General features: G+C 51.3%; 1 protein-coding gene across 1 annotated transcript; it reads left to right on the top strand.

Moving 5' to 3' along the window:
• Nucleotides 1–1,170: 1,170 nt before the first annotated feature.
• Nucleotides 1,171–15,222, top strand: zmiz2 (zinc finger, MIZ-type containing 2). Its single transcript, XM_047048445.1, has 19 exons — nt 1,171–1,314; nt 5,516–5,620; nt 6,828–6,942; nt 7,146–7,342; nt 7,468–7,645; nt 8,303–8,527; nt 8,795–9,049; nt 10,472–10,561; nt 10,713–10,890; nt 11,003–11,144; nt 11,410–11,620; nt 11,844–11,949; nt 12,177–12,334; nt 12,576–12,643; nt 13,046–13,114; nt 13,377–13,621; nt 13,888–14,054; nt 14,188–14,400; nt 14,621–15,222. The coding sequence occupies exons 2-19, from the start codon at nt 5,571–5,573 to the stop codon at nt 14,726–14,728; spliced, it is 2,775 nt and encodes a 924-aa protein (XP_046904401.1). The 5' UTR covers nt 1,171–1,314; nt 5,516–5,570; the 3' UTR covers nt 14,729–15,222.
• The last annotated feature ends 597 nt before the right edge of the window (nt 15,223–15,819 follow it).

The raw sequence follows: 15,819 nt of genomic DNA, 5'->3' as shown, positions 1-15,819 counted from the left end.
TTGGAGGGGTTGTGATTGGCTGCGATGGTCCCGCCTACTTGTCTCAGAATGTCAGTCATGATGACAATGTAGTGTCCATGTTTGTCACCTATGACAGAGCACCATCCAGCCATGTTTAGCATCAATGGGGCTGTCTCACCTATAGCTACTGAGTTAAGGAAAGGCTTTTGTGCTGCGGTTATTTGCTTGTGCTGTACTGCATGTTCAGGATTCAGAGAGAGAGAGAGAGAGGTGAGAAGAGTTCAGTTTGAGCAACGTCAGAATGAGGGTTGCCTCTTAGCTTTCCTAGGGTGCCAGCAGTACAATGTGCTGCCTAAATGAAATGTGAGTGTTTCCGGGGAAGGTAGTAGGGTGTCATAAACACAGCGGCTAGATGTTCAGCTGGCCTCTTCTCACCTCCGGGTGACTAGGTGAGGGCATTTCATTAAGTTCCACCAAGCTGGCTGTCCTGTCTAGCCTGTTACAGCCTGAGCTTATGGAAAGCAGATCTCAGATCATGCAAATAGAATGCTCTCTGTTAGCTCAGTTAAGCCAGGCAAGGCTGTTTGCATGGAGCCGAGTTGTACTTCTGCTGGAGTCAGGTAAGGAGACACACGGAGGGAGGGAGGGCAGCCCCGGTTTATGTGGGGCCGTAATTCTCCAACCCTGCTCAAGTCAGGGTGGGTGGGAGTAGTATTGTTTCTGTGTTTGACCTCTGACCCCTGCCATTCACTCTGCGCTCCACCCCACCGATTTCAATGAGGTGCTCTGCTGCTCTGTGGCAGTAGAGCTGGAGGGCTCACCGCGGTGGCCACTGGAGGCCATACAACCAGTTGTTTGAGTACTGTACCTTTCTGTGTGTGTGTGTGTGCGCACAGTGTGTGTGTGTGTGTGTGTACTATACACACACCACATCTGTGTTTGTTTTTTTCTGAAGTGTGTGTGCGAGGCGAGCGTGTGTTGTTGTCTGACACCGTAGTGATGTTCAGGAATGTGTAATTCCCCCCCCCTCCCTTCCTTCTCCTTTCCCTCTGCACTCAGCCCTCCACCCTTTTCTGTTCGCTGACCCCCCCTCCCCCCCTGCCCCTCTCCCCCCTTTCCATTCTCTCAGCCACTCCTCAAACAACCCTGGGGGTGGGGGAGGGCCCGGCAGGGTCATGTGACCCTGGCCATTTGGTTGAAAAAGTGGCAGGGTTTGCAGTTAAACTGAGAGACTGTGGACATGAAATAGCCAGTCTTTGTGCTGATTACTACACAGGCCAATCAATTGGGACTATTTGGTCAAGTTTCTGGTTCGGTAATCTGCATCTCTGGGAATACAGGTGTGTTAAAAAGGTAAGACAGCTAAATCAGTCGAAATGACTGTTTCTGGCCAGGCGTGAAAAAACTTTTATCTTCACTCTCCTGTTCAGTCGCTGCTGTGGAGTATGGGTCCAAAGTTCCATTCATGGTCTGATGTGTTACTGTTGATGGTCTGGTCTGGTGTGTTACTGTTGATGGTCTGGTGTGTTACTGTTGATGGTCTGGTGTGTTACTGTTGATGGTCTGGTGTGTTACTGTTGATGGTCTGGTCTGGTGTGTTACTGTTGATGGTCTGGTGTGTTACTGTTGATGGTCTGGTGTGTTACTGTTGATGGTCTGGTGTGTTACTGTTGATGGTCTGGTGTGTTACTGTTGATGGTCTGGTGTGTTACTGTTGATGGTCTGGTGTGTTACTGGGGTCAGGGTCAGGGTCTGTTCAGGCAGGGCTGTGCAGAAACCCTCCAGTAGTGTCGGCCCAATCGGCTGCTCTCCCTGGTTCTGGTCTCCCCCTCCATGGACATGAGAGATGAAAGGACCCTCTCACGGTCAGTCCTGGCCAGCCCCCGGGCCTGCTGTGCTCAGCCAGGCATGGCATGGGTGTCATGTTTTGTGTCTGTGTGTGCTCTGAGGGGGACTGAGAAGGATGGTGTGGACTGGTACACAGTGGGGGAAGGGAGGGGACAAGATGATAGAGTTTGTTTAGGAGGTGTCACCAATCAGAGCAAATCACCCCCGCCCAACACACACACACACACACACACCACTTTGGCCTGGCTTGCACCATACTCACGAGCAGGTTTCTATTGTAAGCTACTGTGCGTGAGGGTGGGGGGTCTAGATTCAAATGGCAGTCTTTTCACAAGCCAACCACTCTTCAACCTGCTCATCGGTTTGAAGCTCTACTGCGTCACCCACACAGTTCTGGAGAGGCAAGAGGAAGGAGGAGAGAGTTGGGGAATAGGGAGTGAAATTGTAGTGGAGAAACTACTGGAAGATAGTGGGGGAGTTATTGTGGGAGAGATGGGGATTTAGAGTTGGAGAGGGAGCGGGTGATTGAAAGAGGCCCAAAGAAGAGGAGGGCAAAAACACTGGAGAGGAACCAGGGAACATGTTGATGTGTTCATTCCAGGACAGGAACAGTCTGTGCTGCTGCTGGAGCAGTGTCTCTCTCCTTTCTCTCTGTTTCTCTTTCCTACTCTCTCTCTTTTCTCTCTCTCTCTCTCACTCTGTCTCACTTTCTTTCTCCCTGTCTCTCTCTCCTCACTCCCTCTCTCTGGGTCTCCTGGTCTGCCAGCTCTCTCTCTCTCACTTTCTTTCTCCCTGTCTCTCTCCCTGTCTCTCTCTCCTCACTCCCTCTCTCTGGGTCTCCTGGTCTCTCTCTCTCCCTCTCTCCTCTGCCTCTCCCCAGCTCTCTTTCCCAGACCTTACATCTGTGATGGAGGTCGTCCATTCAGGGGTCGGAGGTCATCACTTTCCACTAGGGCAAGCACAGACACCGAGCGTGTCTGAGAAACTAGAATTTACGACTCAGTGACCGAGCCTTCTTAGGCCCTTATGAGCCTTCTTAGGCCCTTATGAGCTTTCTTAGGCCCTTATGATGGGTTTGGAGTGTTTGTTAGCCTGGGTGCCAGCCAAACTGAGCCCTGCCCACAACACATTTTGGTCGGGAAGTTGGGTCTGGGGTCGCTCGGTTGGGGTGGTATCCTAATCAACCACGTCACCAAAGAGCGCTTGGGTTGAATTAGTTTTCAACAAACAACATACTACGTTGCTCTGATTGGTTGTAGGTCTATCCAATTGAGCGAAGAGTCATTTTTTTCCCGGGTTCGGTTGAAACACGCCCCCTACTCACAGCCCAACGCAGCGGTATCAGACTCATATTCTGAGTAGAATTATGAGTATGACAACGTCAGGCTAAGTGTTTGTGGCACTGATGAAGAATTTACACTTCAGGCTTCTACGGCACATACAGCTGTGAGATGGTTTGAGCAAAGAGAGCCTGTATCAGATATAAGAGCAGACCATGAATCTACCCTATGCTGATATACCATCTATATCCACTAACAGGCCAGTATTCACCAAGCCCCAACCTCCCCAGAAGCAGCTGGTCCCCCAGCGATGGTAGACTGGGATGGGGCCGTGTCTGGGCAGCGTGTGGGGTAGTCTGCTGGTCCCCCAGCGATGGTAGACTGGGATGGGGCCGTGTCTGGGCAGCGTGTGGGGTAGTCTGCTGGTCCCCCAGCGATGGTAGACTGGGATGGGGCCGTGTCTGGGCAGCGTGTGGGGTAGTCTGCTGGTCCCCCAGCGATGGTAGACTGGGATGAGGCCGTGTCTGGGCAGCGTGTGGGGTAGTCTGCTGGTCCCCCAGGGATGGTAGACTGGGATGGGGCCGTGTCTGGGCAGCGTGTGGGGTAGTCTGCCGGTCCCCCAGCGATGGTAGACTGGGATGAGGCCGTGTCTGAGCAGCGTGTGGGGTAGTCTGCTGGTCCCCTAGCGATGGTAGACTGGGATGAGGCCGTGTCTGGGCAGCGTGTGGGGTAGTCTGCTGGTCCCCTAGCGATGGTAGACTGGGATGAGGCCGTGTCTGGGCAGCGTGTGGGGTAGTCTGCTGGTCCCCCAGCGATGGTAGACTGGGATGAAGCCGTGTCTGGGCAGCGTGTGGGGTAGTCTGCTGGTCCCCCAGCGATGGTAGACTGGGATGAGGCCGTGTCTGGGCAGCGTGTGGGGTAGTCTGCTGGTCCAACACCAGATGCAGATGCTCGGACTCAGAGTCAATCAGAGAATGTTTTGCAGCTGGGTGGAAGTACTGAGAATTTGAGCCAGAGACCGGATGAAAAAGGAGATAGCGAGCTGAAGTCGTCATGTTGGTGCACCAGTTGTTTTCGGGGAGCTTGTGTTTCCCCTTACGTCCAGACTGAGTTGAGGTTCACTTATCTAGACTGTAACACGAGGAAATACATGTGTTTCCCTCCGTCCCTCCCTCCGTCTGTCTGTCTCCCTTCATTATCCTTGGAGGTGTCCTTCTCTCTCCCCTAAACACCACTTCCACCGTCACCCCTCCCTCCCTCTCTGATTTTCCTCCTCGTCTCTCCTCCCTCCGTCTCTCCCTCTTGTTCAAGCTGGAGGCTGTCTGACCTACATCTAGCAACCACAGAGTGACAAGGGTGGAGGGAGGAGGGGGGGATGAAGGGAGGAGGGGGAGGGAAGCGATAGAAGGGCCAATGATGTTGGTGACAAATTAGCATGTCAGTCAGTGTCGCTCGTCCTGAAGCTGTAAAAGGATAAAAGGGGGGGATGGGAGGTGGAGGACAAGCAGAGGGGGAAGGAGGGGGAAAAGGAGGATGAAGGGATGGAAGAAAAAGGGAAAATAGGAGGAGGAGGCGGGGAAAAGGAGATGGAAAGAGAGGGAGGAGGGTACAGCCCTGTGAACAAAGGTCCCTAGAGGCTAATTAACCTCATCATTCTAGAACATCTTCACCAGTGATGGCGCTCCGTGTCTGTGGGTGTCTGTGTGCGTGTGCCCGCGCTTCTGTGTACGTGGAGAGGCATCCACAGCCTCTAGTCACCTATCTCTCTTGGCCTATCTCCATCTCTTTCTCAATTTCATATTTTTTTCACCTTATTTTCCGCTCTGTCTATTTATATCCCAGAGCTGTTCTCAGGAGAGAGAAATCTGTTGCTGGAGCCACTACAACACAAGGCGTTTAGCAACCTGAGCACTGACTGCATCTAAGGCTCTCAATCTTCCTCTCTCCGTTCATCTCTATCTTCCTGCCTCTCTCTCTCCCTCTATCCCTCCCTCTCCCTCCATCCATCCATCTCTCCCTCCCTCCATCTCTCCCTCCATCCATCTCTCACTCCCTCCATCTCTCCCTCCCCTCTCTCCCTCTCTCTTTCCCTCTCTCTCTCCCTCCAAACTATTTCTTCATCTTCTCCTGTCTCCCTCTGTCTCTAACACATCAGGCAGTGCTAAATTGATGTCATTTACACTTTCAGTAGCGTTCAATCTAGAAAAAACAAATGGTATTACCACGTCCTCCTGACCTCTCCTCTAAGACTGACAGTGTGTGTGTGTAGATAGCGCTGGGAGACAGAGGCATCCTGTGGTGCAGTGCCTGCCCGTCTTATCTCCATATGCTCCAGACACGTGCACTCCTCTCCCTTGTGTTGCTTACTGTGGGCCAGATGACATGTTGCAACACATCTCTGACACGCGTGTGTGTGTTCTCTCCAGGCTGCCTGCTGTTTGAGGAGTTAAGGGGCTCCCTGTTGACCCCAACGCACCTCCGATGAACCCCATCAACTCCATGAAACCTGGCCTGGCCCCCAACCCACACAGGTACAGAGCTCACCTGTCTCTCACCACACTGCAGCCACACTCCACCTCCACACCAGCCACTACACACGGAGGGAGGGAGGGAGCAGGTGGATGTGGGAGTGAACAGAAGGTGATAATAGTGAGCGGTTGTTTTCAGAAGTAGGTGGATGATCTTCTGTATTAGCATGTTAGCAGGTTAGTGGAGGCATCTGGATAACTGCACATGAAGAGGTGGCCAGTCTGCTAGATGTAGCTGGACTCGCACTGTGTGAGTGTGTGTGATGATCACAGATCTATCTGCGAGTGTGTGTGTGTGTGTGCGCTTGCGTTTGCGTGTCTGTCACCTGACTGTCAGCCCCCGGAGATCTCCGTCACAGAAGATCGAGTGTCTTAGCGTCACACAGACAGGACTGCTTTTGCTGGTGAAAGAGATGGTTCAGCTAGTTTGACCGTCTGTCTGATTCTCTGGAGGAAGGGGCCCTGCCTCTGTCTCCTTCACCCTCGTCAACCTGGATGAACACAGGTCAGGTCAGGTGGGGCCGTGATGGGAAGAAGACTCAGCGTTTCAAGGTCAGGCTCAACCAGATGATCGTCATTGAAGAGCAGCTGACATACCCACAGTCCTGTTGTCTTCCAGCACGGAGCCACACGCACACGCTCTGGCACACGCACACGCTCTGGCACACGCACTCTTCTCCTCCCTCTTGCTGCCTCCCCAAACCCGTATCCAAGTGACAGCGTTGTTTCCATGGCGACGCAGTGCGGCGGTGTTTTTGCGAGCTTGCGTATGGGAGACAAAGCCATGGAACACGCGTGTGTGTGTGTGTGTGTGGCACGATGGATGCCTGGTCTGAACACAGGGGAGGTCTGTCTGAACACGGCAGACATGTGACCCAGGGTCGGGTCGGTCAGGCTCCAACGTACAGAACCAGTTGAGCTAATCTGTCCCTGCAGTACTGCGTCCCTGCGGTACTGTGACCACGGCAACACAGCCCCACTGTCCCACGACTAGAGGCTTGTTGACCCCATGCATTACCCTTCCCCCTCTACCATGCTGTTACCATCTGATCCAGGAAATGAGCTGGACAGGCTGTAGTAGGGAACCAGTTTCCTCAATGAAGTCTTCTCCTCTCCTCCTCCTGGATGCCTCCTTCTCTAAATCCTCAATTCTAAATCCTCTCGTCCTCCTCCCCTTCCTCCTCCTCCTCTCCCCCTCCTCCTCCTGCAGTGACGGCTCCTACTCCTATGACCCCTCGAACTGGCAGCAGGGGAACAATCAGCCGGCTGGATCCCTTTCGGTGGTGACCACTGTCTGGGGTGTGACCAATCCCTCATCCAACCAGGTACATGGCTGTTACGACGTGGTGCTGATTGACAATAAAGTTGATTAACAATTTAAAAATATATATATATATGGATACAAAATATATATAATAGTGATGAGAATGAGTTCACTCAAGGATATCTTAATGAAAGCTAATAATGTTTCTCTTTCTCTATCTCTCTTTCTCCCTTCCTCACCCACCCTCCCTCCTTCCTCTCCCAGGGTCTGGGTGCTCCAATGGGTCCGGGGGGTAACTCTGGCGGGGGCCACATGATGGGCCCCGGGGGCGGTCCTGGTATGGGAGGCGGGGGCTTCATGGGGCAGCAGGGCTACCCGGAGCCCAACAAGGGCTACATGCAGCAGGGCATGTACGGCCGGGCACAGGGGGGGTACCCTCCAGGACCGGGCTACGGCGGCAGGTAAGACAGACTCCCGTGGGAATGAGGGGGGATCTTACTGGGGGGGTTGGATGACTGTTTACTGACAGATCCTCTGTGTGTGTGTGTGTGTGTGTATTGACGCTGTCTCTTAACCCGGTCCTCAGTTACCCCAACAACGGCGGAGGAAACATGGGACAGCATGGCGCCCGCCCCCCCACGGACTTCACCCAGGCGGCCACAGCGGCCGCCGTTGCCGCGGCGGCCGCCACGGCGACCGCCACCGCCACAGCAACAGTGGCGGCCATTCAAGAGAAGCAGAACCAGGAGATGAACTACGGCCAGGTACAGACCCAGGATCAGATCTGCTTTACGCACGCTCATCCTGGCCACTAGATTGAACGTGTATAGGACTGACCGCAGGTCAGGGTTTAGGAGCAGCGTATTCCTGGTCGAGTGATCACCTTCTCGTTCTGTCACTTTCACATGGCCAAGCAGGAACTCCTGCCTGTCACGTTCAAACTTGTTTACAATCCACCCTCCTATCTTCCTTTGAGAAGTGACTGAACTGATATAACTGGATTAGGGTCAGCTGTGCGGAACAGCACATGCCCTAAACAATCAAATCATTTCGCTATTTCCTCAAGGAATGGATAAAGCGTTTTTTCTAAATATCTAGCTGACGGGTCATTGGTTGAAGGTCACGGCTGTCTGGAGAAAGAGAAGCGAGTCTGATCTGTTGTTGTTCTGTTGTTCATGAATCATGGCACCAAAATGGTGGCCTTTGTGTTGTGGGGAACTACTGCACCCCCTGTTGGCTTTCGATGGTAGTGACACGTTCAACAAAGTAACACTGCTCCAAGCAGCACGGCTGTGCTCTTAATAAATAGCCAGTTAAATATATTACAGCCACTTTAGCGTACATTTGACGATGCATTCGAGACTGTTTATGGTTCTTACAAGCCCCAATCGAATTATCTTTAACGTTCGTCTCTTGTGCAGATGAGAGAAGCAGCGGCTTACAACAACCAGTTCCTGTCACACGCCGGCCCCCGCGGGCCCCCCAACATGCCGCCCTCGGGCATGGGCCCTGCCCGGCCCTCCTCCATGGGGCCCATGTACGCCCCCCAGGGTCAGAGGATGCCCCAGCACCCCGGCTACCCTCCCGGGGCCCAGCAGGCCCAGCTACGGCCCCCCCAGGGGCTCAAACGACCGTACAACCCCGAGGTAACTTCCCTTAAGCTGAGCTCAGTTAACCCTTTAGATAACATCATCATTTGACCTGAACACATTTAAAGTCATTTGTTGGTTTTATCGTACATTTGCTGCAAAGCTAAAAGTGTATTCCACGTTGGTGATTTATCGTTGATAAAAACAAGAGTTCACTCGTGGCTGTTCCCATTGTCTTCCCTGGAACTTCCTCCCCTCCCTTTCCCACGCCCTGACTCCCCTCTCTATCTTTCCCTCCCTGTGTCTCCCTCTTCCCCTCTTCAGGGCTTCCCCAGCCAGCAGTATGGACCAGGCATGGCGGGCCCAGGTCAGGGTCAGGTTCCGGGCTACCCAGGCCAGCCCATGCAGTACCACGGACCTGGTCCCCAGCGCTCGGCTACCTCCCCCTCCTACCAGAACCACAAGATGCCCATGCAGCAACCGGGCATGCAACAGCAAGGCATGCAGCAGCAAAGCATGCAGCAACCAGGCATGGGCCAGTACCCCCCCGGACCTGCCAACCCTGGGCAGTACTACAAGGTGAGCTGTCAGGATCCCTGCTTCCCCCTGATCCTGTCTGGAGCTGGCATGGTAGCCTGTCTCTCTAACACGGTCTCTCTAACACGGTCTCTCTAACACTGTCTCTCTAACGCTGTCTCTCTAACACGGTCTCTCTAACACTGTCTCTCTAACACTGTCTCTCTAACACGGTCTCTCTAACACGGTCTCTCTAACACTGTCTCTAACACACTCTCTAACACAGTCTCTCTAACACGGTCTCTCTAACACGGTCTCTCTAACACTGTCTCTAACACACTCTCTAACACACTCTCTAACACACTCTCTCTAACACACTCTCTCTAACACAGTCTCTCTAACACGGTCTCTCTAACACAGTCTCTCTAACACTGTCTCTCTAACACAGTCTCTCTAACACAGTCTCTCTAACACTGTCTCTCTAACACAGTATCTCTAACACAGTCTCTCTAACACTGTCTCTCTAACACAGTCTCTCTAACACAGTCTCTCTAACACGGTCTCTCTAACACTGTCTCTCTAACACAGTCTCTCTAACACAGTCTCTCTAACACGGTCTCTCTTATACAGTCTCTCTTATACAGTCTCTCTAACACAGTCTCTCTAACACAGTCTCTCTAACACGGTCTCTCTTATACAGTCTCTCTTATACAGTCTCTCTAACACAGTCTCTCTAACACAGTCTCTCTAACACGGTCTCTCTTATACAGTCTCTCTAACACAGTCTCTCTAACACAGTCTCTCTAACACAGTCTCTCTAACACAGTCTCTCTTATACAGTCTCTCTAACGTGATACGCTCTGTATCACGGGGCCTTTGTACACCGTAGGTGTGTGTTTATCCAGGCTTGAACTTGGAAGACTCATTCCGTGTTCACAAACACAGTCAAGAGGGAAAATGCATCTCTTAGTATGAATGGAATACTCATAACCGTTTAGCTGCTGTTCTTTCATGCCGGCTTGTTGACTTGAAGGGAGCTGGAGGACCAGGAGAGATTGATATTCTTACACTCAAGGACAGTGTCAGAAACACAACCTGTGACTCTCACCATCATATGTTCAAATGTAAACATGGCTGGAATGGTGGCGTGTGGTTGGCTAGTGGACTATAGCCTCTTCCTTCAGGGAGGGTCAGAGGTACTAACTCTGCTGCTCTCACACACTTCCCGGTAAACATTACCTGGCTGCATGGCCTTGTAAATCTGGAGTCCGAAGTTCAAATCTGTGTGTGTGTGTGTGTGGTCGCTGAGATGTGGATAGTAAATACACCCCGTTCCTTGAGTCTGACCACCAAAGATACTGTTGGAACGACTCACTTCCTATTCCTGCTCTTCCACTGTTCTTTCTAAATACAACATTTGTATGTTCCTTTGGAAGAAAACTTCAGCTAAATTAATCAAATGTGTGTGTGTGTGTGTGTCTCCAGTCTGAGCAGTTCAACGGGCAGGGAGGTGCGTTGAACGTCCTGACTGCAGGGGGCCCTGGAGGAAACTACAACTCCTTCAGCCAGAACAATGTGAGCGGGGTGGCACCTACATCTGAGGCTGTATTCATCCACAGCAGTTTAGAATGCCTAAGCTCACCTGTGGTACTATGCACTCTATGCACTTGCCAAATGTTCTCTGTCAGGATGTTTACCAATTTAACTCTCTTTCTTTCTTTCTCAGCCTGGAAGGGGGATGCCTGGCTACCCCAGCTCCCCTCTCCCAGGTAACCCCACCCCCCCCATTACCCCCGGCAGCTCCATGGCCCCCCCCTACATGTCCCCTGGCCAGGATGTCAAGCCCTCCTTCCTTCCAGACATCAAGCCCAACATGGCCAATCTTCCCCCGCCTCCGCCCACAGGTACACACCCACGCACACAGAAACACACACATGACAAACACACAGAGAGTTCTTTAACTAGAGCTCGACACAGTGACTCACCATTTCTCCCCTCACTTCCTGGTTCCTTCAGGTAACCCTAGCGACGACCTGCGGCTGACCTTCCCTGTGCGTGACGGTGTGGTTCTGGAACCATTCCGTCTGGAACACAACCTGGCGGTCTCCAATCATGTCTTCCAGCTCCGAGACTCCGTCTACAAGACCCTGATGATGAGGTCAGAGCCCAGCCCTCAGCCCTGTTACCACGGCTACCTGCATTTCCTCCCAAACTGGTGTTCTGTCAATAAGACCCATTATACTGTATAATCCAAACTATCAAGTTTAAAGTCAAGTCAAGTACAAGACTATGAGTTTAGAAGCAAGTACAAGACTGAGTTTAGAAGCATGATTTTGATACCGTTCTGGCGATGAGAGATCTAAATGAGGCAAATAAAACCAAATAAGAATGAATATGAAAACATTTTACAAATCCCTGTACAGGCCTGACTTGGAGCTGCAGTTTAAGTGCTACCACCACGAGGACCGCCAGATGAACACCAACTGGCCGGCGTCGGTGCAGGTGAGCGTGAACGCCACGCCCCTCACCATCGAGCGGGGCGACAACAAGACGTCCCACAAGCCCCTGTACCTGAAGCAGGTGTGCCAGCCTGGACGCAACACCATCCAGATCACCGTCACCGCATGCTGCTGCGTGAGTACACACACACACACAGGTACACACTCACACACACACAGGTACACACACACCCACACACACAGGTACACACACACCCACACACACAGGTACACACACACACAGGTACACACACACAAGTACACAGTCAGAGGTACACCCAAACACAGGGATGTATCATGACGGTGTGTAATTCCCCCATGTATGTGGTTGTGTTGATGGCCTCTCTGTCTCTCTGCAGTCCCACCTGTTTGTACTCCAGCTGGTCCACCGGCCGTCCGTGCGCTCCGTGCTGCAGGGCCTCATGAAGAAGAGGCTGCTGCCTGCAGAGCACTGTGTCACCAAGAGTGAGTACCAGCATCGACACACGGACAACAGAGGCGGAGGAAGACCTGAACGCCTCCTCTCTGTCTCTCTTTCTCTCTCTCTCTCTGTCCTGTGAAGGGGCTTCAAATGTTGTCTTCTTCTCATCTTCTTCTGCATTTCTTCTCCCTTGGTCTGACTAATCTAATCTGTATGTTTCTCTCTCTCTCCTCCTCTCTGTCTGTGTGTGTGTCTCTCTCTCTCTCTGTAGTCAAGCGTAACTTCAGCAGTGGGACCATCTCGGGGACCCCGGGTCTGAACGGAGAGGACGGCGTGGAGCAGACCGGCATCAGGGTCTCCCTCAAATGTCCAATCACCTTCCGGCGCATCCAACTGCCTGCCCGGGGCCACGACTGCAGACACATACAGGTGAGGACCAGACTCATGCAGATCTAGAGGTTGTAGGTTCAAATCCCACCTCCCTTCCCTTGAACGTCACTTTGGATAAAGGTGTCTGCTAGAATGAACGTATTATCACTCTGACTACTGTGTGACTGTCAGCTCCCCTGGGACCGCTATCTGCTCAGTGACTATAGTAGTACGATAGAGTAACTACTCTGTAATGTTATTTGAGTATCCACATGTTAACTCTCACTTCTCTCTCCTCTAGTGTTTTGACCTGGAGTCGTACCTGCAGCTCAACTGTGAGAGAGGAACCTGGCGCTGTCCTGTGTGCAAGTAAGTGTCAACCCCCTCTAGAGAGACAGAGAGAGAGAGAGAGAGAGAGAGGAAGAGAGGGAGAGAGGGAGAGAGGGAGAGAGAGAGAGAGAGAGAGACAGAGACAGAGAGAGAGAGAGAGAGAGAGAGAGAGAGAGAGAGAGAGAGAGAGAGAGACAGAGACAGAGACAGAGACAGAGAGAGAGAGAGAGAGAGAGAGAGAGAGAGACCCAGAGAGAGAGAGACCCAGAGAGAGAGACCCAGAGACATAGAGAGAGAGAGACATAGAGAGAGAGAGAGAGAGAGCTAGGCCCCTCTAAAGAGAGAGCCCCCTCTAGAGAGCCCGATTGAGCTCGAGCAAAGCCTTTTCCAAGGGAGTTGTTCTGCAGCGTGACTGTGACAGTGTGTCATCTTCTCTTGCAGCAAGACAGCTCTGCTGGAGGGTCTGGAGGTGGATCAGTACATGCTGGGAATCCTCGTCTACATCCAGAAGTAAGAACTCCTCTTTTCCATCTGGGCTCTGATGACCGGTGTGACAGCACCATGTGTTGTTTTGTTCTTTGCAAACAGTCCCTGGGCTTTCAAAGCTGGATCAGAGTAAAGGCAATCCCTGATTTATGATCAAAAACCTTTGGAACAAAACACTGGTGTAGTACCTAGCAAATAGTGTTCTGCCAGCAAAAAATAAAACGTATAAATAGACACATTTTCTATCTAACGCTCACTTCCTCCCCACCCCATTCCATCCTGGCAGCTCTGACTATGAGGAGATCACCATTGACCCCGTGTGCAGCTGGAAGCCAGTTCCTGTCAAACCGGACCTACACATCAAAGAGGAACCGGATGGACCGGGTCTCAAGCGCTGCCGCACCCTGAGCCCCAGTCACATGATCCTGCCCAACGTCATGGAGATGATCGCCTCCCTCGGCCCTGGCTCCTCGCCGTACCCCTCCATGCCACCAGGGGGCAACAGCTGCACCCCTGACTACCCCAACCAAGGTAGGGTAATGACCCAAACTACCCCAGCAAAGGTGGTCTACTATAGTTAACTACCCCTCCCACAATAATCTGCTTTAGTAAAGGTGGCCCCGCAACCCAAGCCAAAAGCCGATCTCAAAACACTAATTTACGGGTCTAGCCCTCTTGCTTGTAAAAACAGCAATACAAACCAGATTGGTTTGAGGTCTACACTAACAGGTCTACACACAAATATTTGGTGTCCTCCCTTCTGCATGGGTTAAAAGTGTTCGTCTGTGACCACACAGGACCAGGGTACTCCAACCAGTCTGGTTTCTCGGACTTCTCTAACGCTCCCGGGACCCCCAATGTGGGAGAGTTCTCCTCCGGCCCACCGCCTCTCTCCTACCAGTCGGACCTCCCCAGCGGACTCCTCACCCCAGACAAACCTTCAGGACACCCAATGTCCGGCCAGGTACAGTCCTTCTGATCACTACCCCTCCCTTGGAACTCGACACCTAACACTGGCGGGTCTAAGTAGTCCCCTTCGCGTCACTGTGGTCCGAGTTAGCTTCATGAAGTTGACCACTGTCTTCTCCCGTTTCCAGATGTCTCATCCTGGCCGTCTAGACTCCTCCCACTCCTCGCTCCCTCCTCAGCAACAGCAGCACCACGGTCTCCATGGAAACTCCCACATGGGCGAAGGCGGGGGTCCAATGATGCAGCAACGCAACCTGCCTTCCCAGAATCCCCGGCTACACACAGACAACTTCAGCCTGGGAGGCCCGCCCGGTTCTGACGTTTCAGAACCTTCTCTGGACGTGAGTGAGAGTTCTAGGTCTCTGTGTTTAGTTGTGTTGTATTACTCTCATTGGTCAGCTATACAGCCCATTATACTGTCTACTGTTGTCAACATCCACATGCATCTCCTTACATTCACCTTCCATTTTAAGATCAAAGGTTTCCCGATGGTCCGTAGCGTATAGGCGATAAATCGTTTGATCTGAGGCACCAAGTCACTCGTACTCCTGTCCTCCACAGCTGCTCCCGGAGTTGACCAACCCAGATGAGCTGCTGTCCTACCTGGGCCCTCCCGATCTGCCCAACAACAACAACGACGACCTGCTCTCGCTCTTCGAGAACAACTGAAGCCTCCTGAGTGTTCGGCCTCCTCAATATTTCCCGTCACTCAACTTTAGATACACACCTAACCAACCAATCGCAGGGGTTGAAAAGACTCCCTGTGGTTTAGAACACCCCCTGGGCCAAATGCGGCTAACGAGGATGTGGGGAGGGGGGGGAAAAACTTTTAAATATGAGAATCTTTGTTTGATGTCATTTGTCTGACTATGAACTATGGTAACATATTTTATTGTTTTATATCTATCTGTAAACTATTGCCTCGTCCAATCCCTTATCGCTACCTTTCTCTTGGTGAAGGGTCATGTTTTACTGTCATGGCTGCATTTTAGAAGGTCTATTGTGTGTCATCTGAAGGGATTATCAAGATGTCTGTAAATTAAAAGTCCATACGGTTGTGATAAGTTTATTTCCAGCTGCGTTAGTTGGGTTTGAAAATGTCCATCACATTATGATTAAATAACTTAGACCTTTTTAATTTAATAAATGGAACATGAACAAAGGCGGATGATGACTTCGTTTTTCTTGAAGAAAAAACGGTAAACGTCAATTATGTCCTTCATCGACATAAATATAATTAAAATCACGACATTAAACACATTTTATGATCTACCAAATTCAGAGGCACTCATTTGCATAACTGTTCAGCCTGACAGAAACAATAGAATAATTACTTGATGAATGAACATTATAACACATCCAAAAATACTATGCAACCTGCACCTAGAAAAACTATATCGCTCAGACCTAAGTAATACAATGGTGTTACCTCGGTTTGTCATATTTTGTATATGTGCATACGGAGCAACTGAACACTTGAATTTCCTTAGGGATTAAATGAATTGAATGAATTAAAATGAATTAAATAATGTCAACCAGTTCTGAATGTGCGAGCAAAGTTCCGCGCTACAAGTAGTGTACCACAGGCATTTAAACAAAGTATTGAGAGAAAATAAATTAGTTATGGGTCGTTGTTGAATGATATGAATCTTCAATAAGTTTGAAGTGCAGAGTTTGCCAGCCACACCCCGATGTATTTCGCAGCTGCCACAGAAGGCATTCTAGCCACGAGCTGTGTGGTAGAACATTCTGTCAATCAA

Source organism: Hypomesus transpacificus, chromosome 24 (assembly GCF_021917145.1).
Source record: "Hypomesus transpacificus isolate Combined female chromosome 24, fHypTra1, whole genome shotgun sequence".
Lineage (NCBI taxonomy): Eukaryota > Metazoa > Chordata > Actinopteri > Osmeriformes > Osmeridae > Hypomesus > Hypomesus transpacificus.
This window is presented reverse-complemented; position numbering and strand designations above follow the sequence as displayed.